The following is a 27906-nucleotide window of genomic DNA, read 5'->3' on the forward strand; positions in this document are numbered from 1 at the left end:
ATTCTTTCAAATGCCTTTGCTAATGAGAGGGCTGTGTCCCAGAATAGGTGTGTGGTTTGTCGGGAGATGGAATGAGGGAATGTGGGGACCTCTGAGGACAGAAGGCTTCCTGGGACTCAGTTGGAAGACTGTTCTGGTCCGGAGGCAGATTTGGCACAGCATGTGTGCATAGTTACCTGTCTGGCATGAACAGAGACAAACTTTAGTGTCAGCTGTGCCTTGGTTTTGTTTTGAAAGAACCAGAGGGCTGGCTCCAAAAGTGAGCCTGAGAGCAAACTGGTGTTTGACGGGTCAGGGCAGGCGATCAGGACCATGGCCCTACAGGAGAGGGAGTCCACTTGCTAGTGCAGAGACAAATGCCCCAGGGAAAAGCACCAGTAGTGTTTGTTTGGTGCCTCTGGAGTCTTTTTATAACCAAACTTTGATTATAACTGGTTTCATATTCTTACAAGTGACATCACAGAAATGCCAGAATGAACATTTAACTCTGCAACCTCAACAGGTTCTCTCGAAACAGAGTTCGGTTTTTGGAGAATCAGAGAATACAACGTGAACGCTCCGAGGTAATTATAGATGAACTTGTGAACTGCAGGGCTGCAAACAGTTTCTGCTCATTGTGAAAAATACCCTTGTGATACATGCAGAATTTGATTCTCTAGTTGAGAGATGCAGGAGACAACTCTTACCAATTTCCTGAAGTCTCACTTGCAGAATTTCATGTAAATTCATGTCACTAAAGCAGCTAATAATGTCAAATCTAAAATGGAAGCTTTGTGAGAAAAAAGGAGAGAGAGATCTACTCAAATGCTAGTTGATTGACTCTGCAGCTAAGCACTGTTTTCTGCCATATTCAAAATGAGGAACTATAATGGGTTTTTTCATTTGTTTGCTGTTAAGTATTTATAGGCTGCAATACTTTTACACTACCAGAATTCACAGTTACTGATATTTGTTTTTCCCGAGTCAAAGCTTTTTCTGAATTGTGAATAATGACTTGTAGCAAAACTTTAATGACTGTGCTTTATTGATTGATAATGATGGTTGTTAATTATATTGCCCAAAGTAGTTTTGCACATGTTTCAGCTTCTGCTAAGCCATAATGGTGCAGCTATCTAGGACTCAGCAGGAAAATGACTGCATTGTGAATGCTGAAATAAGCTGACAATTATTTTAAAAAGGTAGAAGATGATCCTGTTTTCCTTGAAAAGCTGCTATTGCTACGTTCTGGTTATGGAGGTGGATGGTTTTGCTTGATGGATGCACTGCTGGATTAGTTAATCCAACTAATGCAAGTGGTGCATTTTTTTCTATTATTCAGGAGTCTCAAAGTTTAAAATGCATCTCTTTTTTTCTCTTTTTTTTTTTTAATCTGATCTGACCAAACCCATATGCTTCAAGCATACAAGGTTATTAAAAACTTCGGTTGACTACATTTTTCGTTCTAACAGATTCACAGGAGGAGCAAAGTGAAGCCTTTTCCATATCCTAGGAAACTTTTCCTATCCAAAACAGGACTGAAAAACAAGAAAAAAACCCAGACCCTAAGTTTATATAAAACCTCAGTAACACCAATAAGTAGCATGGAAATAATTGTACAGGATCAGTCAGAAGATCAGTATCAAACCTATATCTAAACAAGCTCTTTATTGTTTTTTTTTTTAAATTGTTGGCTTGTGAATTTTTTGAAATAGCAACCTTGCTGAAACATATTTTTCTGGGAAGTAATTTTTTTGCATTAGCTATCTTTCACACAAAAAAAAAACCCCAACACCTGTTCTTCTCTCATACCTGTCTATTTTTTATATTGTTATTTTTACTATTTATGTTCTATAAAAATAGCAATTTGTTTAAAACTATGTAAGTCCTGTTTTGAAAAAACAAAAACCAAGCTAAATGTAGAAAAAAACCACACCATGAAAAAACAAACCAATCAACTTTATTCTTTTTCAAATGTTTAGCTGTACAGGAAACAGCCATCTGCTCCCTCCAGTGATCTTCTTGACCTCTCCATGGACTCTCCATCTCCTGTGTCTGCAGTGGTGCAAACTGACTCTGCAGTGTCTCCTTCAGGCTTCAGTGAGTGACCAGTGCATGTTTCCCTGGCAGTCTGGGTTCCTGAAGCAAACAGAGCTTAGTTGGGGAATCCAGAAGCTCCTTGTAAGAAAGAAGGATACTTCATAAAGGAAGTTTCTTAAATCTCCTTAAAAGGAGAGCTGATGTGTGTGTATAGGAAAAAAAGTCCTTACATTCATAAGGTTCCCTGTAGTGTATTCACAGTGGAAGCAATAGTATTTTTCCCCACCCCTTACATTTGAACAGTAGAAGATGCTCCATTCTCTTATTGCAGTGAAGCCTGTAAAACAGCCTGGGAGTTGTTTGTTCTGTGGGCTTGCAAGAAAGAAACACAGTTGCACTTTTCTGATACCCTCTTGATTGACTAAGTTTTTTCAGGTGGCACTTGGTGTTAGAAACAGTTCATTTTGAGAAAGGTAGTTACCTCCTATTTCAGTTTCTTGTACAGTCAGAGGAGTGAGCAAAGCTCCTAACTTTGGTTCCCAGAGCTACTGTTGGTAGAAGCCCCTCCTTTATCTGCTCCAGGGGAGTCTGTATACTGAAGTTAAAGGTGTGAATGCCTCTAGTTCCATTTCTGTCTTTTAGAAATAGTGAAAGGAGTTTTAAGTGGTAGTACTACTGGTACTAACTTCCCAAAGTTATTAAAATTTTGCCTTTCATGTGATAAACAGCAATTTGTTTCAGATTCTTTATATGCCTTCCAAACAAAACTTTACCCTTTACAACTATTAATAATATTTAAGTGGTTGTTAATTATGGCTTTGAATTTCAGAACGCGTATCTGCACACCCTGAAGATAAAAACAGGCACCATCCATCAATTTATCCACAGCTGGATTTAGCAACTTCTGCAAAAGCTCAGCAATTCCCGTGAGTAATCTCTTATCAAGAAATGATGACAGATAATGGATTGTCAGGGGTATTAATACTCTGTAATTCATCTAATAAGTTTATAGAAAGATCTGAGAACACATATTCACTGCATTTACACATTAGTCCAGTAAAACAAGTGAAAATTACTGGTTTGATAGATATCAATTAAGGTGCTTAAAAATACAGTACTCGTGTAGACCTGTTTAGTCATAGACATTAAGTTATCTCCACAGTCAAAACATACTTGAGATGTAATGGGTTTCTGTGTGAGTGTTGTCAATGCTGCAGTGAAAGGGAGAAACAGAGGAATTGTGCAGGTCAGTAAGAAGGGTTTAAGATAGGAGAGGGGTCCAGTAGTTCCCTACCTTTAATGGAAACAGGACATTGGCCCACCTACCTGTGCTGCTCAGTTGTGACATAAGGTAAAGACAGACCAGCAAAAAAATGATATAACAATCAGAATATACAGTTTTGATAGTTTCTCAGTTACTTTCAATGTATTACTCTCTCCTAGATTTGCAACTGAAGCACAAAACAATAGTGTAAGCAACCCAGCTGGACATTCATATAGCAATGTGAGTAACACTCATGTTCAGAATAATCATTCTTTGCTGGCTACTGTCGGAATGAGAACTGTTTGGATTTACCCCGACTACTGTCTAAATGGGATGCAAAGATTACTCTGTGGCCCTTCTCCATACATCAGGGAACAGTCTGTATTTGGTAACCAGGTCAACTTTCCTCTTTTGATACCACAGATGCTAATATGAAAGCATATTTTCTTGGGCCCAGCACAATCTCAGGGGAGTTTGCAGAAAGCAGGTGCTGTATTATTTGTGTTAAATCTGTCGCTGTGTGAAGCAAGCTGAGATCTCTTCCTGCTGCCATTTTGTTACTCTGGTGTATATCCTATCGCATATAAGATCTTAGAAAACAAACAAACAAAAAAACCCCAAATACCCAAACTAAACCCACCAGAAAAACAAACACTTAAAAATCAAGAACAGTGTAGGGTAAATGGCAAATCCTGTAGACAAAACACCCGTGACAAAAGGAATGCAAAGAATGTGAAAGGGCTTTAAGGTCATGTGTGAATGTGAATACTATTCTGTAGTGGGCAGCATGAAATAAAAATGATGAGAAGCAGCCCCCAAGCAGACATGCATATTCCCTATTTTTAAAACAGAAGTAAAAGCAGGTAACTGTATTGTGAATACTGTGGTCTTTGAATGTAATTTACACTGAAGTAAATCATGCAGAAGTGGTATAGATAACAGTAACAGGTGTTGTGAACTTTGGAGAATGGAAAATTAATTAGGTTGGTAACTGCTGACCTTTGAATTTACCTGCTGTAGTCTGAGAGCCTAAAGATAAGTTAGCAGTTAAGTCAAACCAGTTGTCAGAACAATCTGTTTATGGCTTTTTTTGCTTGATTTCCTTAGCTGGCAACTCCTCTAAGCCCAGTGCCTCTGAATCCAGTAAATCTGCAGGCTGGACATACTACATCATTAAATGTACCATCATCACCAGGTAATAAATACTTCGCAAACCACCTAACTTTCATGGAGATCTCTTTTTCTTTTTAGAATTGAATAGCTTTACATAATAGCTGTTAAAGTCTATGAGCAGCAGCAAGCACTGACAAAATTACTTAGACTGCCTGTCTCCTTTAGCATTTAAAGCAACTAGATAGATGAGAGATAATCTGCTACTTTCAGGAAGACACAAAAAAAGTAACAGGTAGTGAGCAATGCTTTTCAGTTACCTTTCAATCTGGATTTATCTGCCTGTCTTTATTCTTCAGCCACATCAAAGAACACGTCACAGTCACCTCATTACTATGAGATAATGGAATTTGATCCTCTGGCTCCCACTGAGTAAGTAACTTTTAAAACAGATAATATGCAGTTTTCTTAGGTGCCAAAGGCAAGAAGGCTTCTGAGATGGCTTTTTCTGAGTGAGAAAACAGACCACACTATTCAGACTGAGTTAGCTGACCAAGTGGATCACTAATGTAAACGAGAGTGGCTGCATTTTGTACATTTTCTTCCAGTATTTCTGACATAACCAATTGAGAAATAATCCCCTAACTGAACAGGATCTGTACAAATGGTGGAGTGATGCTGTGTCAAAAAGGATCTACTAAAATCTTGTTCAGTGACACAGAAACATGACTAAAACATGGTAAGGGTCCTGGTGGAGGAAGCTGATAGACACTACAACACAGATAGTTCTGGAGCAAGGTAACCAAATTAATTCCTCTCAACAGCAATTGTGATTTTAAAGCATGTTCTTCTGCCTATCAAGAAAATCCTCATTTTAAATATAAGCTACAAAAGGGAATGGATGTATGGACTCTCTAGGGGGGCAAACAGTCAGACAGAAAACTAATACAAAACTGAACAGATGGCAGAACTCTCTACTAGTAAATTGAAAAAAAAAAAAATAAAATCTGAGCCATCTAACAGAACTTAATTTCTGAGGAACCATCAAATTCCGAGGTAGAAAAATCTCAATAAAGCTTTATTTATTTTAACTAGTACAGGAATTCCATGCCATGTGTTGTGCTGGCCCTTCGCATTTTGCAGTCCTGTTCCCAAACTTACTGAATCAAGTGGCCTGTCCAGAGGTGTATCATGAAGAGCATCACCACAGGTGCACCTCAGGAAGGGCTTTGTTTCCAGGGCAACCTGGGCATCCTGCAGCTGATGCTGCTCCTTTAGGCAAACACCATGAACTCCTGGCAGTTTGTGCATTAAGTCTATTTTGTCAAAATATAACAACCATGATGCAGAGTTGCCCTGTTCCTCCCCTTTCAGTGCTATTTATGAAGAAATTGATGTTGTGCTGAAGTCAGAAGTTACCAAGAGTACAGACTGCTGAAGTGAATAACAAGTGAAGACAAGTGAATAACAGAACAGGCTTTGTATTTGGACACAACAAATAAGGAGTGGAATACTAAGCTGTGTGGAAGTTGGAGTTACCTGGATCTGCACCTTGATAATTTGTTCTAAACATTCAGCTGTGTATTCTTCCAGGTGACTTGCATGATTATTTAAGTATTTTTGGGGCCTTTAAAATATGGTTTCCAGTATGAAGTAACACTTGACAGCTGGCATAAGTGGGAAAAAAAAAGATTCTTGAAAAAGCTTTTCTTCCAAGTTAACTGTTCTCTTGTATTGCTTTACTGCTTTATGCAGCAAACAAAATAGAACGTTATGTTTACAGAAACTACAGAATCCAATTTCTGTTTTGGTCTTGTTGGAGTCTGTGTTAATCCCCCTAGAAATTTGTAAGGGGGTTTTGATGTGTAAGACTTAGCTAATATTAGGCCTTTTCATAGATGTCTGAGGACACACAGTGTCACTTTCCTACAGTCATATTCTGAATATAGATTTTTGTTTTCTTCCTGAAAGCCTGCTATATAGTTGGATTTTTGTCTTGGAAAGTACCTGAGCCAGGCCATGAGGTGCTGTCATCCCTGATTAACAGAAGAGAAAAAACTCTGCTTGTTCCTGTGTTGTTGCTTTTATTTAGTCAGTAAATATTGGAGGGGGATCAATCATTTTTTTCAATGTTCCTGCCCTGCAGAGATTGCTGTTCTGGTGAAGGAAAAAAAAAAAATCATCTACAATGCAGATGAGCAATAGTTATCCATTTCTTCTAGTCAAGTTATTTAACCCTGTTAATAAGTTTTAATATGAAAGTGCCTTACCTATTTTAATGCTGAATGTAAAAAGTGCACTTTAGTAAGTATAGTTCTCTGAACTTACATAAAATTTGAGAACTTGGTTCATGTTTATAGCTGGTAAGCTATTTTTTTGTGTGAAATACTGCATTTTAAATGCTGATTGTGTTAACTCTTTAAGTGATAAAAAGTTCTCAGTCAGTTATGCAACTTTTGTAGCATAAAATTCCAAATAAAAGCAAATGCTTACTGAGAAGTTAACCCCCATCACTTGAGTTTTTTATCAGATGGCACGTGTACTCTGGGAAATGCCAAATGCAGGTAATATTGGGAATGTGAACTTAGGAATTTTGAAAGGAATTTACAAGTATTTTAGGTGCTTCATTGCATGGTTAGCCATCCTGCAGCTGCTGTAGGGCCAGTGGAACACCTTACTGCTATCTAAAAGACTACTTTGAAGAAGTCGTTGGGTTTTTGCAAGCAGAAGTGAGAAAGTAAGCTGCTTTATTGTTTTGCTTGTATTATTTGCAATGGTCTGGACAACAGCCTGAGAAAACAGCTGAAAATAGGATTTGAGGTGGCTGGGTTTTTTGCTGTAATCTTAGTTGTTACAAGTGAAGCTGGCTGGAATGTAACACATGACAAGAGGCCATTTCAAGATGGAAATCCATAATGGGGGATAACTGAACTTTTCTATATATAAACAAGCAAAGTGGTCACAAATACATGATGCTCTGAAGGGAACTGGCTAATTACTGAGACTAGAGGCCTTGTTTCATAGTTGGCATATGCAAACTGTGCAAACCTGAGCTTTTTAACTCAAGGCAAACCCCACATTTATGAAACCAGCACTTTATTGCTCTGAATCCTGTGGCCAGAAAAAAGCAATGTGTGGAAAACTCCTATGATCAGTTCAGCTTTCAAAAAGACAATGGACTAAAGACATCCCAGGTAAGATTTTATTTTTCTTCCTAGCCTGGATTCAATGTTTTGTCTTTTTTTTTTTTTTTTTGTGGCATAACTGGCATTACAAAGCTTGCTGCCATCTTCATACAGATGTGTTTCACTTGTGTGGGCTCCACATGTTCTATTAGATAAAGTGCATTAGAGAGGTGAAAAAATTACAAGTTTTATAAGAAATACACAGTGAAGACCTGACATGAATGTCATCCAGAATCTATTTAAACACATGTAATTGGCATAAGGCATTTTAAAGGTAGCATCCATTTATTTAAAAAAACCCCAAACAAACAAAAAACAATTTACTGTATGCAAATATAATTGAGACTAAAGTAACTGGAGGTTATTTCTGATATGCTCATTACTTTTTTAGTAGTCTTACTTTGTTAGATCTCATCTGCTGAAAGGGGCAGAAAGAACTGGCCTGGCAGCTAAGATACTGTGCTGATAGGAACTCCTGTCTGAAAATGAGTAGGGCACTTAAACTTGCTCTGCAACTCACTCCTCATTTGCAAAGCCATAATAAAGTGTTATTATCCCTACCCCACAATAATGACCAAAAGTTACATAAATACAAGCTTACGTGTTCTGATAAACGAGTACCTAGGAGCAGCTCTGAGCAACTGCCATGCTGCTGGGCAGGCTGTGTCAGGCTTAACCTGGGAATGGGGTGGATTTCCCTTTGGTTTCTGGGGAGGTTTCTTTGCTGTTAACTCAGCCTGCAGTTCAGAGCATTCCATGAGTAAGCTGAGCTTGTCTCTGTGCAGGGTGCCTGCTGTGCAGCCCTCTCTGCAGTCGTGAGCAGTACAGCTCTATGAAATGAGTTTGAAGATGAGGCATTTCCAAAGGCAACCATACCACAGATCTGACATGCTTACATTTAAATTACTGTTCCTCATTAAAATGCTAACAGTTTTAGAGCAGTCTGCTCTTACCAAATGAACTACTGATTCAGTAATAACTGGAAAGGGTGCACCATCTTCTGAATCACCATATCCTCCTGTGCCATGGGAGGGTTACAAAGCAATACAGTCAAACTCTAGTTTTTGAGATTTCATTAACTGTTTACCTTTCCTATACATTAACCTACATGGAAATTACTCTTCAGAGTCAGCAATGCAATTTTAGATGCTTAAAAAAATTGATTTGTTTCTCTGTATTTAAATGAAGATCTCAATTTACACTTGGCTTTAAAAACCCACCTTGCAGTATTCAGGCAAGATGTTATCATCTCATAAAAAGATGGCTTGAGAAAACCCTCTCTCTTCCAGGAACAGTGTGTTTCCTTTCTGATGAAGAAATCCTATCCCTAAGAAATAATATTCCAACTACAGAAGTGTTTATTTAAAAAAATAGAAATACATCCTTTCATAACAGTAGCAACTGCCCATGGTGGTTTAACAATATAATTTCATATTGCACAGTACCCCTGCAAACTTTCCCTCTGTTTAACTGGTAGTCAGGTAGCAGAAGTCAAATGGTGTAGAGATTACCCATTACTGATACCCAGGAAGTGGTAACTTCAGTCCTTCCTTTGCTTCAAAAAAGGTGTAAGAGAGGGTGATCAAATCCACTTTAGCCATTTTAGGGTCCTCTGCAAATTCTGGATCAATGTAGAAAAAGACAGGCATGTCCACTTCTTCCTGAGGATTCAGCCGCTGTTCTTCAAAACAAAAACACTGCACAGGGGAGGAAAAAAAACAAACAGATGTTAAATAACTGTGGCAGACTTTCTCTCTGCCATGACAGAGAAAGCTTAATATTGTAAAATGAATTCCCATTCTCTGTACATCCCTTTAATCCTGGGAAGGCTCAACCGTATGATGAACAAGACAGCAGTTCTATTCCTCTTGTGTTACAGGAAGAAAATCAGCTTTTAATTAAGTGTCCAAACTTGCCAGTTTTCCAGGCTTGCTCACATTGTTGCCCCCTGCCCTCCAAGGCAGGGGCACTAAATACCATATATATGGGAGACACTGTAATTGGACCTACATTGCAGCTTGCTATGAAGACAGGCCAAGAAGGAACTGATGCACTGCCACTTGAAAAAATCTAGGTATTTTCTTAAAATGTTGGCATACAAAGAATGGTATCCAAGATTAAAATGAGAAAAAAGTTAATTTATTAATTAGGAAATGTAATCTTTGTTTTGTTCACACTTACTTGTATTTTATTGAAATACTGTCCTGCTTCAAAGGGTATCACATTGTAGGTAGAGATTCCAATTACTGGTTTGTCTGTAGGATTTTTTGCTTTATAAAATGCCAGTGCTGTCTCTCCTGGTACCACCTGTATAAAGTAATTGCACAGTGATGTTTACTTTAATCCACTACAGCCCTCCACATCTCAGAGTTCTTCAGACTTGAGCTAAAATTAATTACCACTTTTGCTGTTTCAAGTGGATTGCTTCACAAATATTTAAAGTTTTACAAACCTACCCTTACTCAAAATTAAATGCCTCAGTAGTGTTACATGTGTGCATTTTTAATCTTGCCCAGTTTGTCACTGAGGCTTGTATTATCCTTGGCAGTTTAGCAGCACACAGAGCTTTTTAAATATGCAGAATTATATGTGATGTACACTTAATTTTTGAGGTTATAATTCCTTCAGTGCTGGACCTGGAAATCAATTAAGCAGCATGACTCCTTTTGAGAAAGTTTGTTAAGAACAAATTGCAAACACTAAATTAAAATGTTCACTTTCTAAAAATTAAAAATCTAGAAAGATAGGGCAGGAAGCAAAAGAAACCCTGCAGGTTTAGATACACAGCTACACCACACAGGCATATTTAAATAGATATACACGCATTTTATGATCTATATATAACTGTATATATTTCTATAGATTTAATAGCAACCCTTTCTTTGGAAACTGGATTGGATGGCAGGGGAGCAGCCATACTTTAACTACAGTAGACAAGGAAACAGAAGTTCTGCCCTCTGGTAGGAAGAGACACCAGCTCTGCCTTCCCAACCAGCTCCCACTCTAACACTCCGAAGTGTTAGTGCTGCACGAAGCCCCCGCATTCACGTTTTGTGTGTTTTTCAGGCCAGGGCGCAGAGCTGCACCTCCCTGGATCCGCTGCATCAGGCTGCCTGGCGACAAAACCGCTTCCCCCGCCACGTTCCAGGTGTCACCGGTTCTAGGCGAGGGGGGAAACGAAGTCACTCACGTAGATTTCCTTCTGCTGAGGTCTGAAGTTCCACTGGATGCTGGAATGCACGTCCGCGTTGAACGTGACCCTGAGGACCCGCTCCCGCACCGGCTCCATGCTCTCGATCGCCGCGCTCCGCCCCGCGCCCGCGGTGCCGCCCAGGCCCGTGGCCTGCCAGGAGGGAAGGGCAGTGAGTGCCCGCGCCCCGCGGGAGGCCCCGGCCCCGCGCCCCGGCCCCGCGCGGGAGGCCCCGTCCCGCCCGTCCCGCTACCTGGCAGTAGAGGCGGTAGAGCGGCACGGCCGCGTAGGACATGCCCACCATGCCCACGGCGGCGGCGGCGATGTAGGCGAGCGCCGAGCGGTTCCTGCGCCGCCATTCCTCCTCCTGCCGGCGGGTGAAGGGGTTGGCGCTCCGCAGCCCGCGGGCTCCGAGCGGGGCCGCTCCGCAGAGGCCGTACCCGGCCGTACCCTGCGGCCGCGGGGCTGCCCACCGGGGCGGCAGGGCCCGCAGCAGCGCCCGGAAGGGCCCGGGCCCCGCGGGGACCCCCAGGCGGCCGCAGCGCAGCCAGCCCGGCCCGCCTGGCCCCATCGCGCGGCGCTTCTCGCGAGAGGCGGGCGGGCCCGGCGGGCGTTCCGCGGCCTGAGGAGGCGGCGCTGCTGCCCGGGGAGGCGGGGGCCGGGCGGGGCGCGGGGCGGGGGCCGGGCCGGGCCGGGCGGGGAGCGGGGCCGCCGCGGAGTCGGTGTCGCCCGCCCCTCAGGGCGGCGCTGAGGCGTGCGGGGTTCTCGTCAGACCCCGCCGCTTGTCTCTTCCCTCCCCAGCGAGAGCGCTCGGGCGGTTTGTGTGTCCTCATCGAGGTAACTGTCCCAGCCCTTGAGGTCGGCGGGTTTTTTCGCAGCCCCCCCCCCCCCGGGGCTCTCCCGGGGACGCCGGTCCCGCATCGCCGGCTTTGTCCGAGCGGTGCCGGGGCGGGCTGGTGCGGGGCTGCAGGGCCGCTGAGAGGGCTGCCCCGGCGGCGGGTGAGACGCGTCAGGCACGGCCGGGGGGGGATTTCTTCGCTAAACGCCTCAGCGGGGTCGGTGCGGGGAGCAGCGCAGGGATGGACACGAGGGACCCGTCCCTCCGGGGCTGCGGGCGCACGGCCAAGCGCTTGTGAAGCGGCTTTTGTGCCCGTGTCCCTCAGCTCGCCGCGCCGCGCCCCGCACGCTGAAGGCGCTGGCTGCTGGAAGGTGTTTAACACCGGGGGAGACTTCAGCCCTTTGTCTTCCTGCCAGCCTGCTGCTCTCGTGGACGCTGGCACCGATTTTTTTTCGTCCCCGCGGTGCTTTGTTTCACGTCTCGTTAGTTTCCCCTCCTTGCGTACTGTTTTGGTTTGCTGAGGCACAAATATTGACGTGGTGTGAAGTGGTGAGCGGCTGTTTGTAAACAGCACTGACTTCAGGACAGGCAAGGTCATTGAAACTTACAAATGCCATCCTTCTTCCCGGGACGGTAACAAACTTGTAGCAGTGCTGGAGTTTGTTGCTTCAGAGCACTGCTCTTGTCCCCCGGTGCCGTCTCCAGCGATGTGGATCGTACAAGGACTTCGGCAGCTCCTGTTACTGCTTCATTTTCCATTTAGACGTGTTGAGGAGCAGAATTACAAAGCGCAGAGCAAAATAACATCGCAGTCTTTTCTCTGTGTTCAGATGGCTTTATTTTTTATCCTTTACCAAGGGATGTGAAAACGTTTACTGCAGTAAAATTTGTGGTATTCCTCAGTGAATCCAGTAGTTTTTTCATGCAGAAATATAGAACCTGATTAATTGGTCCGTGTGTTTATGTAGGGGCTGACACTGTGCACCTAGGGAACCTGTATTTCATTTCAGTTTAGGTTTGTAGTATCTCACTGGTGCCACTACCACCTGTTACCAACTTCTGCCTGTGCACTGTTTGGAAGGTTCCTTTCCCCCCCTTGCACCATGTTTTAGGAATAACATGTTTTCCGTTTCATGGCCATGTGAGGGTTTAGCCATTCAGTTCATGATGTAGGGAAGATTTGCTACTGATACAAATGGCTATTTTTGTATCGATGCTTTTACAGTAATTTTCTAAGTGATTGTAGCTCAGTACGTTTAAGATCGTATTTCTTGTCCACCTGTCTTAAGTGCTAAAAAAATACAAAATATTAATTACTGGGGTTTTTTTGCTACATTAGTCATACATAGCCCCATTCTGTGTGTGTTTTGGCTTGCATTTTACATACTTCCCATGAACATGCCATAGCTACTAAATACTAGACAGCAAGTTAAAAAGTGAGAAAAGAATACACACAAAACACCTTATCATGTTTTAAACAACAGATCCTCCCCAAGTAACCTTCACTGGGGGAAAAAATGAGTTTGTTTTCATCTAGCAGATCCATTGCTTTATCCTGGAATTTTACTCTTAGTTTATTTAATTATTTTTTTACAATTTTAACCACAGGTGATTCAGGTTTACTCTTAATTTCTGCCTCATCAATTAGGAGGAATGTTCTGGTACAGTACACAGTGAAGTCTGAGTTGTTAACTGCTGACTGTTTTCAGCAATGGAGTGTATCTGTTTGAACATGGATGTTCTTTTCCCACTTGATTTCAGCTAGTCAGTAATAAATAAGAATTGTTGGTAGTGTCTGAAAATAAACAGGCAGGTACATTTTAAAAAGTGGTTTCTCCTTTTTTACAGCAATTATTATCCTGGTTACGAGTCAGTGCTTCATGTGTCAGAATTCTTCGTGTTGAACTTTGATTAAAGTAGTGCTTCTAAGATGTCCAGTACAGATTCCCTAACAAATACAGATAAAAAGTAAGTATTTCCTACCCCAAACACACAGGAATACAATTACTGGATTGCAGCATGAAAATTCTCATTAGTTTCATTAGTAGGATCTTGTTTTGATGAAGTAACTACAGTAACATAAGACACTGCCTGGAGTTTGTGTGTTATAATGCATTACTTTTTCAGAATACTATGCATACCTTTAATGTTCTGTATGTAGTGCATATTTGCTGTGCTTGTGCACTAGAATCCAGCAAATAATATTTTCACAATTTTGTCAAACAATTTAGCATAGAATTGGAGTAACTCGATTTATTTTTGAAAAACAAATCTACAAAGCATTACAAGGACTTACTTTTTGCTGGAATCTGAAGAAGAAGCCACTCTGCTTGTACAATGGAAATCCAAGGTACATCTTTAAAACAGCCATGGCTTGCTAGATTCACATGGAAGGTATGTTAGATAAGAGCCACTAGATTACTGTATTCCAAAGGGAATTTTTCACATAGGAGATGAGCATGAAAGGTGCATGTAACTGCACTTCAGCTACATGATGGCAGAAGACTATAATTTTCTGTACTCATTATTTCTGCTCTGGGAGACAGTATCAATGCACAATGCCTCAAGAATGTATTTGGTTGGATGTTAATTGAGGTTTACCTAAACTTTAAATAATACCTTTCTTCTCTGCACAAGAGGTTAGCCTCAAGGCATTCATGTTTCTCCACAATTACAACGTTGCTTAAAGCTTTTTTTTTTCATGTTTAACAGTAGCCATATAATGACACATGTATTCTTTTTATTTTTGTGACCTAATGAGCAAAATGTATTTTGAATAATGAGTGGGTTTGGAGAGATCAGAAGTGTTTGTTCATGCTGTGTGATACAGCGTTCTCTTGGCTGTGGTCAAGTAAATTTTTAGGGTTGGCAAACCTGAAAGGCTGCAGTTGCGTAATTGACTTGTATAGGATTTTTTAAAAACACCTTTGTTTTTATAAAAAAGATCAAGTTAATCTTCCTTTTGAAGATTCTGTAAATCTTTTTGTCATCTGCTAAATTATCCTGTAATCCACCTCAGTTGCTAAAGTGTTACAAAACTTCTGTTGGGAAAGGTGAGTTGTAACTACTCATGTTGCCAGTATATAATAGTTTACTAGCTGTTTGAAAAAGAATCTTGGGTTTTTTTGCTGTTTAAAACAACAAATGAAGTACCTTGAAAACTGAGTCTTGCTGATTAGGTTTTAGGGGGTTTGAAGTTGTTACAGTATTCCTAGATCTTTCAGGAAGTAAGAAATAATTTGTGGTCTCTGAGTATGTTCTTGAAAGGCAGAGAACTTGCAAAAGAAGCAATAATACCATTTCCTGTATGAGTCATAGAAGCATTAAAAGCAGCACAGAAGCAGAATTTTAAGGTAAAGAGGGATAGAAGCCTTGGGGAGGCATCCAGGAAGCTGAACAATTCATAGTTTATATTGAAGAAGAGATGGAGGAGCAGTTGTCTGAACACAAGAGGTATTGCTGGTAATAACTAATGAAAAGAAAAAAAAGGAAAAAAAAAAAAAAGAGGTAGGAGCAACAAGAAACTTAATGCTACTTAGTATCTACTTACAGTGTTGGGAAGTTTGTTGTGCCTGTTTTAATAAAAAATCATATTTTGCTTTTTTAATAATGGAAAGGTATAACCTTGAGTCATACTTTTCATTGGAAGGGGTGGTGGGGGATGTGTTTCTATTGCAGAAAACATGACACTGGAAACAAGTCATACTGGTCTGAGTGATTTGTTTTGACAAGTATTCCTGATACTGCCACCACAGATTGGATTCCTCTGGTGTTGGGAACGACAATTTTGATGTAGAAAGGCTATTTGTATTTTATCTTCTGTAACCTTGCACAGAGCAAATCCAGTTGATACATTTCTTAAAAAAATTAATGGCTCTTCTTTCATCGGACTGTAACACCAGCAGCACAAGCAGAGTTAAACTTATTGAGAAAAGACTACAAAGGGCCATATTTTCATCACTGAATGGATGTGAGCAATCCAAATGATTCCAGTGGAGCTCCTCCCATTTGGGAAGTTGGGAAGGCTGCTGTATGTTTCCACTGCAATCCCTGATCTGCTCTTTAGTCTGTGGTGGGTCACTTCACCCTTCTGCCCCTCTTGTGTGTGTAGATTGCAGGATCTAGGCACTGACCTCAGCAGATGTGAACACTACACGGCATTTTTCCTATATGCAAAAAAGATCCTTTCCCAAGAAAATTGTGTGCTAGTGAAACAACAGTCACTATGACTTTAAATAAAAAAAGAGATGCATGAGATAAGCAGATGCATTCCTGCATAGCCCAGCTGTCCTGCTGGGCAGCTCTAGACACTGACAGATGCTGTCTCATCACAGGGTTACTTGCTAGAGAGGATTCACCTTTCTACTTAAACCAAATGCAAAGCACAGAATATTTTTCATTTAAAACTGTAATCATTTTAAGATCTTTTAGAAAGAGGGGAGTAATAGCAGTGCATCTTCTGAGGCAAGTCTGGAAGAAAATAGTAGCTGACTGAGTTGATGTCAGAAGCTCTGAATATGCACATCTCTGCAGGACCAAGCCTCCTATCAGGCGAGAGTCTTGCCTCTGGGAACAGTGGGATAATTTTCACTTTTTCAACTAGATTATTCTCAATGTAATGATACAAATTCAGCACTTTTACTTTCACAAAAAAAACCCCAAACCAAACCAACCAAACCAAAAAAACCAACAAAGAACACACACACAAAAAAACCCCAACACAAACAAACAAAACCCGACAACCCAGGTGTGTCAGCTTCCATTTCTAGGGAAAAGGGATAACCCAGATTCAGTGCTAACTTTTGACTCTCGTTCATTGAAGACTAAAACCAAAGGTAAAGCATGACAAGTCAATGCCATGATTGAGAATGCAAAGTCATAGCATAATGGCATTTGCTTCATTAATGCTTTCAGTCTGCCTGCTCTGTTGGCTTTCCCTTTTTGTGTGTGGATATACATAATCCAGTCTGGTAGGAAGGTTGCTTTAGAAGGGTCATGAGTTACTGCTTTTGACCTTGTTTGGAGAAAGCATGTCAGTAAATCACTGGAAAAACATGAGAAAATAAGTTTGTTTTCTTTTGATTATTTCATTTGGCTTCTGCTGCTAGATGGAGATTGCAGAATCACAGTTGCAGCACATGCAAGTAAATTTTCTCTCCTTTGTATTTGTCAGTCTTTAAAGTTGCTATAAATTGCCATTTCAAACAGAAAAAGTAAACGTTACCTCAATAGGTGAATTAGTCCATGTGACGCAGAGGGTTTCAGAGCAGATTAGTAGGCAGAGACACTCGTCTTGAGCTCTGTCTGTTTGGGTTTTTTTTAGTTAGTAGCAGAAACTGTCCTGCATGTAACCTTTATCTGGCTGGATTAGAAACCTCCAGTGCGTTTTGGTTGCTTTGTCGTTGTCTTTGCTGCTGTTGTGAAGGATGTCGTTGCTCTCACCAGGGGATGAAGGTGAACCAGAGCGTTTCGATGGCCTCTCTCTCTTATACTGGTATGCTTAACCATTGGGTTCTGACAGCATTTTTCTAGCCTCTAATTGTGAAAGGTACAGTAAAAAGGATTTAAAAGCTGTAGCCATATTCAGCTTCTTTTCATAAGCAGCCAGAGTTTATAATTTAGATTTTTGTTTAAGTTTCAAGTAATATCTGTTTTGTGAGGTAAAGGTGTTATTCTTCTCTTGATAAATATAGAAAAATATTTTGTATGTGGACATAAAAAACTAATAATTTCTCAGGAATAAGATCAGAAGAATATCAAGAGCCATGTGTTCTGGTAAAAATCTTTGGAAGATACAAAACCAAAAGGTGTTAAACGTCTTGTGTATGCTTGTAAAAAGTAATAGAAAAAACTTAGTATTAATTGCCATTACTGGAACACCTACACAAAACTATCCACAATCTGTTAGCATTCCAGGACTCCAGCTGGAGTGTTGAGTTTAATATTTTTTAGCGTAACAAAGTTGTAGTGTGCATTTTATAGAGTGCTTTCTTATTTAATCTGGTTCCTCACATATTTTCTCTAGGTGCTAAAAGCTTGCCTACAAGTATTTTTCATTACTTCTGTAGGAATGAGCAGCAATATCTGAATACTTAATTTGCATGTTTTTCTATAATTGACATTTTTTGTTTCTACTGCCAATTTGTTTAGGTTATTTCCTTATTTATACTGTTGAGAGTATTTCAGATTATTTTTGGGAAGTATTCTAATATTTAATTAATATTAAATACTGATAATATGAACTAAATGTTGGATGGGTGCTAAATACAAGTCTTTTTAGTGTGAGACTGTTAAAGCCCTGTTTATTTTATTAGAACTTTGAGAAGTAGCTTGACTTTGAAGGTCCATCTCTAACTTATATGGGAGGATAACTAACAGTGAGAGCCAGCATGATGGAATGTGCTAAACAAATCTGAGGGATTTGAAGATCCTTGTCTTTACTCTTTAGGTGATACGTAATTTTATACTGATGTATTGAAGGGATTTGATCTTTAGAGCATAACCACAATTGAATGTCTCATAGGGGCGTCACTTCAGTGTCAGCCCTTTCTAATTGTAGGTGGCAACATCATGGTAATTTCACTGTTTCATAGATACCTGATTCCTCTCCGTTGTGCATTATTAGTTTGTTTATTCTCCCCTTCGTCAAAATATGCTTTATGTTAGTTTTTGAAGGTGCTGCCTGTTCTGGAAACATAGCTCCTTTCCCCTTAAGGGGGGGATTTGGGATCAAATCCCCAGATTTGATCATATTGCATGATCATTTTGTGTGGTAATATCTCAACAGGCTCTGCCATCTCTGTTGAGCTAGGGTCTATAAACTTGAAGCCTGAGATTTGATCCTTTCAGACTTCACAAACATCAACTTGAGTGCAAGGTTGAAACAACGTTTGTTCTTGCTTTTTTTCGTTTTAATAAAAACTGCTGTGTGAGAACTGCTGAGGGCATGACAGAGCAAGAAACAGAGCAGTAACAGCAAAAGGCAAGACAGAAGGAGAACAGAATCATTGTCTGCTTATTTTAAAGATCAGTGTTCCTTCTTAAATTTTTCAAAAATGGATACAAATCAGGCCAGGCCTGTAAAGAAGACCACTAGTATGTTGTCTTTTAGTTTCAAAATAATTTAAATTCATGGGATGGGTAATTGAAGTGACAGTACTAGGCAGCAAGACAAAATACACTGCTATTGTAATGTAGAAGTGCAAAAGTGGTTTATAAAAAAGAAATGGGTAGAGAAATATCAGATGTAAGAACCTCATCTTCCTTTCAGACTGTGAGTAAGTAAAAGCAGCTCAGTTTACTGCTAGCTGTGCAAAGTGTGCCTTGTGCTCTGGTGTGGAGTATCAAGGTCAAAAAACCCCCAGCAAACTCATCCAACTTTTTTATACAAAACTAGAAGAACTGGGGACATTCTGTGGAAGCTGGATCTCTTGTCTGGTGCTAGAATTTAGAAACAATTAGATTGTCTGGATTTCTTTCCTCCCTCTGGCATGGCACCTTTTAATGACATGTCCTGTGGCTCTTGCAGGAATACCCAGTTCCAGGTATGGACTTCAGGCTCTGTGCTGGATTTGATTACATCAGAGGATTTGGGTCACTGTGTCCTCCTCTTTGATCTTCTTTTCTCCCTTGCTAATGAATTCTAGTTGTTCCATTTCACATTAACATCATGCTCTAGAAAATGCAACTCACTATCTAATTTAGAACAATATGTAGGTCAAAGCAGATAAATCTAAGTGATGCTTCTGCTTTTTTCTGGAAGGGATCTGGTCAGTCTTCTCCAAAAAAAATGGTATAGTGGGAGGACAGAGGAGCTATGGTACAACTTGTATTTTTTTCTAATAATTCATTTAAAAGAAAATAAAAAATGATAAAGTGATTTGATTTACAGGAATTCTTAATGCTTTGCATTCTCATAGCAGGATGCTGGTCATGTTTCCAATGGAACTGTAAATTTAGGTTTTGAAACTCTAGTTCTACTTTGTATTCTTCCTTAATTCTTTACCACTCTCAGCTGTCTCCAAAAGACTTATCTGCCTTTAGACAATTCCAGGTGCCATCCTGGTATCTTGTCTTGGGGTGGGAGCTGGCAATAGAGTTTGGAAAGAAGGCTTCTTTAAAACAGAAAGAAAACACTGTGGAGTGAAGAAATGAGAGGCTACAAGGCAAAGATTATGTTCATAAATAACCACAAAGTTCTACACTAGGCATCCTCGAAAATATTGTTGTATACATTGCCTTAGCTGTGGTATTGTTTTAATATTCATTACCTTATCTAAGACATTAGGATGTATTTTTCTTGCCTAAATGCTAAGCTGGACCAGGTTGTAGGATTGTGTTTCTAATTTAATTCTATATGTACTTTATGTTGCCTTACCATTCTAGATTTGTTACAGGGAGGTGGATTTTTCACTGGGGGAAAAGGGTGTCACAGAGATATGAACAATGTAAAGGTGTCAGTTATAGAAATCTGATCTTGGTTTGTATTACAGTTAAAACATGGTCACTGTAATTTCTTCTACATTAACATAGCTCTACATGCATTTCTATAATCAGGGGTTTAATGGCTTTTATTTTATTCCTTAGGACTATTATGGGCCCTCATGGAATCAATCGAGCTGTTCACCGCATTTCTTTTTCTGATTGTCAGAATGGATTAGGTAAAATTTTTTTAGGTAATTTTTTTGTTAATTAGATTGCACGTTCTGTTGATTCAGAGCAAACCAAATCTAAAAGCACCTGGTGAGCTCTTCCAGTTTACACTGTCATCAGGAGAAGTTTAATTTCTCTGGCTTTTATGGATTTGACTGTAGATCCATTTAACATGATAGGAGGAATAACCAATTTCTTGCTTGTTTCTTCTGTTTATACTGAAGGAGTTAAAATTATTGGAGGTTATCGGGCCCAAACAGCAGAAGATTATGGGATTTTCATCAAGAGAATTCTACCTGGGGGCGTTGCTGCTGTAGATAGTAAGTAATTTTATTTTTTTTCTTACTAACACACTGCATAGAAAAAGCTATCAGAAGAAATGTGGGTAAGGACATTTAAAATAGCATGGTTTAGTCAGCATTCATGGTGTGGTTTACCTGAAGAGAGAAATGAAGCTTGGCCCTTTCATGAGATCTGATTTTACTACTCTGTTCTTGACAAGGTGTTCCAATCTAGATGTGGCTGGTGTGACAGCAGCTGGCCATCTTTCACTAAGTAACTGTTGAGGTGCTGAACCTCTTTTCATGTGTAAGGTTGAAGAGTGGTGTTTCCTTTACACAACAAGCATTTTTAATGGGTTCTGATATTTATTTATGTTTTACCTGGTGGTTTAGATGTTCAGTGTGGAAAGAACAAATTATAGGAGGTAGAGTTTGCAGTAATAAAGTTACAGAATATACTTCTGTCCTAGGTCTGTATAAGGGTTTTTTTGAGTGTCCATCTGATGTTCAGAATGATAATTAAAAATATTTCAAAAGTGACAGTTCCTAAACTTGATTAATGCAGAAAGTTACAAATAAAATTGGTTCTAAAAAATCTTTTAGATGTCTTTATTAATGTATAAAACATTGAAGTATTTATATGTGGTAACTTACATGTAAGTTAAGTGCAGATGAAAGTTAATTCTACAACTGTGAATTGTAAATTCCAGTCCCACAAATATTTGTGCTATATGTAAATAATACAGATAATCACATAACACATTTTCAGTGGCTATTCTGTCACTAATAAGACTAATTACTGTCGGTCTTATGACACCAGCCTACCTTAATTAGGATCAGAACCTAATTTGCTAAAAATCATAAGGTTGTTTACTGCATTACATCATATAAAATGGAATAAGAAGCCCTGTTTTATTACTGAGGTAGAATATGTTCACCATTTTCCTGTTGATTCTTACATTACTGTTGATTTCATTACCAGGCCGTTTGCTCACTGGGGACCTAATTTTGGATGTCAATGGAGAAAACTTAATTGGAGTAACAAATGAAAAGTATGTACTGATTACTAAATGTTTATTAAAGCTTGCAATATTATCTAGAGGTCTTTTGGGGCATTGTTGGCCACTTATGAAAAGAGCACGACTCCACTGAGGTCCTTGGAGTTCAAGGGGCAATTAATTCCTCCTATAAATCTAATTCAGCAGAACTCTTGTGGAAAAGTGTCAAGACTTTATATGCTTTTATAATAATAATAAGCTAGCTGTTTAATGATGTGGATTGTAGAATGTATGTGAAAATATCATTAAATCATATTTGTTAAATATATATATTTTGTAAGTATTTGTATAACTGTCTGTTCAATGCTGGAGAATGTAGGTGGTGCAGCTACACAAGTTTCATTGTAGTGGGACAACAAAGGAGATTTTGAAAAATCTGTAGAGCACATTGTCTGGTTTCTGTAGTTGGCTTGGCCAGAGGTCAATGCAGCTCAGTCTTGGAGGCATAGATTTAAAATTCAAAGCAAAATTGCAGTATATATTGCTGAGGGAAATCCTGAGCAATGAAGCAGAGGTGACTGGTAGTTTTTCTCAGGTGTAGGCTGTTCATCCTGAGGGAGATCCAGGAAGGCAGTAGGATGGGCCAAGGACAGGTCGGGACAAAAGGGAAGGGAAAGAGAGGGCAATCCCAGCTTATTCCTATCACCAGGCACAGACTTTCACTCAGGTCTCCATTGCTTAATTTGAGTTGTGCTGCCGGCAAGCTTATTTCTGTCTGTGTGGCAGTCAGAATGATTGACTACATTAAGAGTTTGTTCATTTGGGGGCTCTTTTAGCATTACTCACCATGTCCTTCTTGACAGCCCCTGGTGTATTTATTTGACTGTTTTTCCCCCCTTCTAGGGCAGTTGACATCCTGAGAACAGCATCAGCATCAAATCACATGTCTCTGCTGGTTGCCAGAGATGAAGAAGCAAAGTAAGAGGCAACATAAAACATTGTTTCAATCTCAAAACTAATAAAAAGCCAAGACTGTATCTAGAGTTAAGTGGGCAGGCTTGCATGTCTTTTTCTTGTACATTAGTTTTAATCATAAAACTGCACCACATGTCACATTTTTCTCTGAAGAACTGGATACCAAGTCTCATTGTGAGACTACTTGCATCAAGTGAAATAGCAAGCTCAGGCCAATATCAGAATAATGAAAGGATTGAAATGTTATCTTACCAGCTAACACCATTAAAAGCTATTTGCTGTGATGATTATTTTTTTATGCTTCTCACATTTTAAAATAGTAAAAAGCCAAGGAATACCTTAGATCCACAGTACCACAAAACTGTATGACTTAAGCTGGGAAAGAGGCAGATGTATTTTTTGTTTCCCCTCAGAAATTTGCTTTTCAGTCTTTGATGAGCTTTGAGTTAGTTTGGATAATAAGGTTGAACTGTTTGCTGCAGCAGGTAGTCCAAAATACTTCCGTTACAAGGACATTTCTATTAAATACTGCTTTAACCTTGTTGTCTAAAGTTAAGCGTATAAACCACTATTGGCAGAGAATCATTGGAAAAGCTGTGATCCTTTTCATTCAAATCTCCAGAGGAAATGGCTGTTATGTAACTATATTTGATAATCATTGCAAGAGTTTCTGCTGTTATTTGGCTTTCCTGGGATGTTCCACTTACAAACTAATCTCTCCAGAAAGGAATCTTCTTTAAATTCCTTTAGCCTTTTGTCCTATTTAAGCTTCCTTTTTCTGCTCCTTTATTTTTGATGTTTAACAGACATTTAAATCCCTCTATAGCCTCAGATCTCTTTTCAGACTACCTAGATATATGTGAGGTCCACTCTTAATCTGCTTTTATCTAAAGCATACTGACCTAGTTCCTCTAAACTCCTTGAATAATTAAAAGCCATCAGTCCTTTTACTGTTCTGGTGGTGTGCCCAGTGGCCTGGGCAGAATTTGCCACTGTGTACAGTCCCTCACTCAGACTCCTGTGAATTCATTTCTTGTGACTGTACATTCCTATGCTAAAGAGAGTGTTCAGTTTACACTCAGCTGTGTTTGTTTGTGTTCCTTCACTCTGGCATTAATTCAGTAAGTTTTGTTATTGAAAGAAAAAATAATGCATCCACCAGATTTCAATAACCCTCTGCAGTCACTGGAATGACTTTGGCATTTTGTTCCCTGCAATCAGTTAATTTATGTTCTCTCTAATTCTGCAATGTTAATTTGCTGATGTTTCTGGTTTACATAATTCTAGATTGTTTATATTTCTTTTATCACTAAGGTACTCATAGTTTGTCTTACAACATTTTGGATTAAATTAGGCTGCATTCAGTATTAGATTAATCAAGAGTTTTTGTTTTCTCTTTAATGCATGTAGTACACAATGTACATCTTTGCCACTTTTTTGTTGTTTTAGTTTTGTTTTAACCAGGTTGATACAATATGATTGGTTTTTGCAAAGAACTGCTTTGATTATATATATTTTTTTTTATTTTTTTTTTCAGCAGTGTGCCTGACAAAGAATTGCCCTTTATTTAATCTGTTGGGGATTTTAAAAAAGCATTGTAATAAAAATATAAGCAAAGACCAAGCACATAAAATATTTAGTATATAATTACATTTACTTCAGATGAAATAGACTGCAAATTTCTGAGAAAGCTAAAGAGAAGTTAAGAATTTGCATCTCTTTTTACTCATTCTTGAATAACTATTTCTTCTCCCCTCTTTTTTGAGGTGCCACAGCTTGCTTTGCCAGTCTCTTCTGGATTCTTTTTCAGTATAGTTTTACAAAAAAGTGGGTATGCTATAGGTCTCTGACATGATTCTTTCTAATATAAATAACCTGGTTTGGGCCTAGGTAAAACTGAGGGGTTATTATCTGTAGTTCATTCGAATTACAGGTTTTTAAAGTTTTGAAATTCAAGATAAAGAGAGGTAATATTTAAGCTTCTCTACCAAGAGTCCACTCATTCCAACTTAATTGGAATTCCATCCTTATCCTTCTCTATTTTGTTACCTGTTTCTTGCATCTTCCAAGTGTTTGACAGGGCTTTCCTCTTCCAGTTGAGGTTGAGCTTCCTTCTCTGAGGAAGTCTAACCACTGAATAGAAGCAGTAGCAGGTTTCAAAGGGTGCATTTGAACTACTGCCAAATCCTGATGGGAAGGATCTTTTTATTGCCACAGGAAAGAATTTCATGACCTCATGGATAAATATGGCTCTCACAGTGGCACCAGTTCTTCAAGAAGTTCTCCAACACCACTACCAGCTGGTGAGAGATTGCTCCTAGCCTGACATAATCCTGTAGGACAATAGTCCTACTTCAGTGCAGCAGCAGCTTGCATTTAAAACTCTTATTTGAGGGGGAGGATATATTGGAGGAAGTGTCTGAAAGTCAGGCAAAACACACATATTTACTTTGTAACATTTAGTTTGTAGTCTAAACATGTAACTGAATAGGTTTGTGTGTCAGTTTCTCAACTCTTAAAATAAATATAGTCTTTCAGCAATTTTAATGAATGAAAACTCTGAAAGGTATTTGGTATTTGTAGATTAAATGTACCATAAGATTTCAAAGTACTAATGAAAATTTATTTTATTAAAAACATAAATTCTAATCCTTGGGGAACTGTTACCTAATTAGGATGCCTTTCTATAGCAGGAGTGATTGTTCAGTTGAGATTATTTTTTTCATCCAGTTTGAAAAAAAACCCACAAACATCACTTGCTGTGTTTTGGTTATTCCTGGAACCCTGGGTGGCTCTTTTTAGCTGTGTATGCTTAAGCTTTCTTTTGAGCATTTGGTTGCTTATAGTTTGTTTTCTAACATGATAATAGACCCACCGAACTTACTCACATATGTTGAAACTTTGTTTTTTCCCCAAAAAATTTGTGTTTTATTTCTTTTTTTCTTTGTTTCTTTAAGCAAAATCTACAGACAGCTCTTCTTCTGCCTCTTCCTCAAGGTCACAGAGTCCTCAGTTGCATCCAAAGGATAATATCATGACCATCAGCAGAAACAATTCTGTCCCAGCACCATCCCCAAAGCTTGCAAAGTAATTTCTGAAACTGTAACTCTTCTGTGAGCTGTAGGAAATGGTGTATTTAGCTAATCAGCAAAATTCTGGGTTCAGCATTAAATGGTCAAATTTGTTTTGTTGGGTTTTTTTAAATCTGTAAGTTATAATACCATTGATATTGCCAACTTTCAGTTTTAATAAGGTATTTTCCTCATTTATTAATTATTTAAATGGTAGAAGTGGATTCATCAGATTGACTTCTGATCTTAGTGTCTCCTAACAAATTGTTTCTGGTTTATGTGTACCTAGGTATTCCCATGAGCTTTGGATATCTAGAGTAGAGAGGAGCTTTAATTCTTGTAAAATAATATAATAGTATATAATAGTTATATATATATAATAAAATAATATGTCAGTTCTTTCTGTAATTGCCAGAAGTAGCAACTGAAGTTGCTGATTTTTATAGTAAGTAACCAGTGTAACATTTTAACATTAGGCTTAAATGTCTCCTGTTTCTATTTGTTGATGTAGACACATTTGTGAAATCAGTCTTAGTTACTGAGTATCTAGTTCTGTGATGTAATTACACTTTTATTGTTTCCTTTCTTTTTGTAGGGATAGTGCATTTCAGATAATCTCTGTTTGCAAAGGAACAAGCCTAGGTTTGAATATTGTAGGAGGAATTAACAGAAATGAAGGGCCTTTGGTATATATTCAAGACATTATCCCTGGTGGTGACTGTGATAAGGTAAAGATGTTTTTCCCTCCCTTCCTTTTCAGTCACCTGTATTTTTGCCTGCAGTTAGTACCTGCTTCAGTATTTTATGTATACAGTTATATTTTAAATACAAACGTTATTACAGGCTGCATTCTTTAAAGAAAACTATCTGATTGCATGGTAGCATGGTTACATGGTAATAAGAATTATTCATGCATTCATTTGAGATCAATAAGGATCTTATTCCCCAATTACATATGAGGAAGTAAGAAATCAGCTTCTGTAAGAGGTTGCATTACACAAGGTAAATCAGGAGGAATGGGACAGAGCTGCAGATTGCAACTCTTCTTTCTTTCTTGGTCATTCAAAAAATCATTTTTCCCTTGGACTTAATTTAGATGGATCCTTGCAGTTGGAAAGCATTCTGTAGGCAAATTAGACTAAAAATATCCTGATGGTGCAGACCAATAAAATGCATGAATCAGCACTGATTACTGTTTTCGTGTATGACAAATGCAGGATGTAAATCAGCAGGGTTTGCCAGTCTTAAAACATAAACAAATAAAAGAAGTATCTGCTTCAAGTGCACAAAACTGTTTAACCAAGTGCCACCTTCTGCATCCTGAGTTGTTATGGTTATCCTGATGTGTGGATAACAAGTTGGTGCCTGTTGCCAGCTAATAGGATACGAGTTAATTTCATAAGCTGTTTTGTACAGACTGTTTTGCTCCAAAACAGTCTATACCTACTGGATTTTTGTAGATGAAGGTTAATCCCAAAATGCCAGGATGGGAGTTAGAAATGCAACATTTCTCCAGGACATCTTTTTATAGATAAATGGTAATTGTTCTTCTTATGGTTTCTCCTATTTTGTTGGGGCTTCTAACACACTTTTCTCATTGCAAACACTTTAAAGCCTATCATACAGAATTGGTGGACTGAGACAGTAATTTGCAGTAGGTTCTAATATTAGCAAAATCGAGGTCATTTCCCAATCTTGCTTCTCCTGTTTAGGATTTTAAATCTCTGCCACATGAGGGCAGCGTTGAAATGGATATAGGCTAGATGTAAGTGAAATGGAAGATTTGCAACTTTTTTCTTTAATCAAAACCAAAACACTAAGTGACAGAAAATAAGGTAAAGTGCTCTCATAGATTTGAAATAACACTGGTAAAATGATGGCTTATGGGTATTAAATATGTAAAATTACACTGCTCTTGAAAAGGTATTTTACATATTTCCTATGTATTTTCTTCTGTACACAGTTTGTTTCACATGATTCTGTGATTAATTTCTTTAAAGCTGAAGAACACAGACATGTTATGTGTAATTTAATGTGGATCACATTAGATAAATGTCATAACAAACTCTGTAACCATAGGTGAATTACATGAATTTTCAGGTAAATTGTTGAGGCCTCTTTTAAAATGTGAATAAAGAAAGCTTTATCTTAGTGAGAAATCTAGCCTAGCATGTCTTAAGTCTTGTTTTACAGTCTCTGAGGCAGACATGTGATACGTTCCTGTGTTGGTAGAAAGCTTGCAGTTCATTCAACAGAAGCAATTGGCAATACCATTGCCATGGTGGTTTTCACTGGTGAATTCCTAAGAGAGTGATCTGGTTTTCTC

General features: G+C 39.0%; 3 protein-coding genes across 6 annotated transcripts in view; 2 read left to right on the forward strand and 1 right to left on the reverse strand.

Moving 5' to 3' along the window:
- Nucleotides 1–6894, forward strand: part of TOM1L1 (target of myb1 like 1 membrane trafficking protein) — a 484861-nt gene extending 477967 nt beyond the window's left edge. Inside the window, exons 17-23 of the mRNA XM_051634947.1 lie at nucleotides 503–563; nucleotides 1959–2076; nucleotides 2846–2942; nucleotides 3460–3520; nucleotides 4388–4475; nucleotides 4750–4822; nucleotides 5765–6894. Of these exons, the coding sequence (XP_051490907.1) occupies nucleotides 503–563; nucleotides 1959–2076; nucleotides 2846–2942; nucleotides 3460–3520; nucleotides 4388–4475; nucleotides 4750–4822; nucleotides 5765–5828 (562 nt within the window). The 3' untranslated portion in view covers nucleotides 5829–6894. The remainder of the gene's footprint in view (nucleotides 1–502; nucleotides 564–1958; nucleotides 2077–2845; nucleotides 2943–3459; nucleotides 3521–4387; nucleotides 4476–4749; nucleotides 4823–5764) is intronic.
- Nucleotides 6895–7578: 684 nt separating this feature from the next.
- On the reverse strand, nucleotides 7579–11363 carry LOC127391806 (cytochrome c oxidase assembly protein COX11, mitochondrial). The gene is made up of 4 exons (XM_051634957.1): nucleotides 11019–11363; nucleotides 10766–10918; nucleotides 9757–9882; nucleotides 7579–9272 (listed from the first exon to the last, which is right to left on the reverse strand). The coding sequence occupies exons 1-4, from the start codon at nucleotides 11334–11336 to the stop codon at nucleotides 9090–9092; spliced, it is 780 nt and encodes a 259-aa protein (XP_051490917.1). The 5' UTR covers nucleotides 11337–11363; the 3' UTR covers nucleotides 7579–9089.
- A 126-nt stretch (nucleotides 11364–11489) lies between these two features.
- Nucleotides 11490–27906, forward strand: part of STXBP4 (syntaxin binding protein 4) — a 64362-nt gene continuing 47945 nt past the window's right edge. For 3 of the 4 annotated variants that reach the window (XM_051635206.1, XM_051635209.1, XM_051635210.1), the window contains exons 1-9: nucleotides 11490–11602; nucleotides 13452–13571; nucleotides 20190–20263; nucleotides 20480–20575; nucleotides 21519–21588; nucleotides 22438–22512; nucleotides 24727–24812; nucleotides 25467–25596; nucleotides 26176–26308. In XM_051635206.1, the coding sequence (XP_051491166.1) occupies nucleotides 13534–13571; nucleotides 20190–20263; nucleotides 20480–20575; nucleotides 21519–21588; nucleotides 22438–22512; nucleotides 24727–24812; nucleotides 25467–25596; nucleotides 26176–26308 (702 nt within the window). In that variant the 5' untranslated portion in view covers nucleotides 11490–11602; nucleotides 13452–13533. The remainder of the gene's footprint in view (nucleotides 11603–13451; nucleotides 13572–20189; nucleotides 20264–20479; nucleotides 20576–21518; nucleotides 21589–22437; nucleotides 22513–24726; nucleotides 24813–25466; nucleotides 25597–26175; nucleotides 26309–27906) is intronic. The other variant, XM_051635208.1, reaches the window with a different exon arrangement.

Source organism: Apus apus, chromosome 17, assembly GCF_020740795.1.
Source record: "Apus apus isolate bApuApu2 chromosome 17, bApuApu2.pri.cur, whole genome shotgun sequence".
Taxonomy (NCBI): domain Eukaryota; kingdom Metazoa; phylum Chordata; class Aves; order Apodiformes; family Apodidae; genus Apus; species Apus apus.

Excerpts from the sequence above, each read along its gene's own strand:
- LOC127391806 (XM_051634957.1), bottom strand. The coding sequence starts at position 11,336 with ATGGGGCCAGGCGGGCCGGGCTGGCTGCGCTGCGGCCGCCTGGGGGTC. Across the intron at positions 10,919-11,018 it reads TCTACCGCCTCTACTGCCAG|GCCACGGGCCTGGGCGGCAC; the intron begins GTAGCGGGACGG and ends CCCTCCTGGCAG. Across the intron at positions 9,273-9,756 it reads AGTATTTCAATAAAATACAA|TGTTTTTGTTTTGAAGAACA; the intron begins GTAAGTGTGAAC and ends TCCCCTGTGCAG.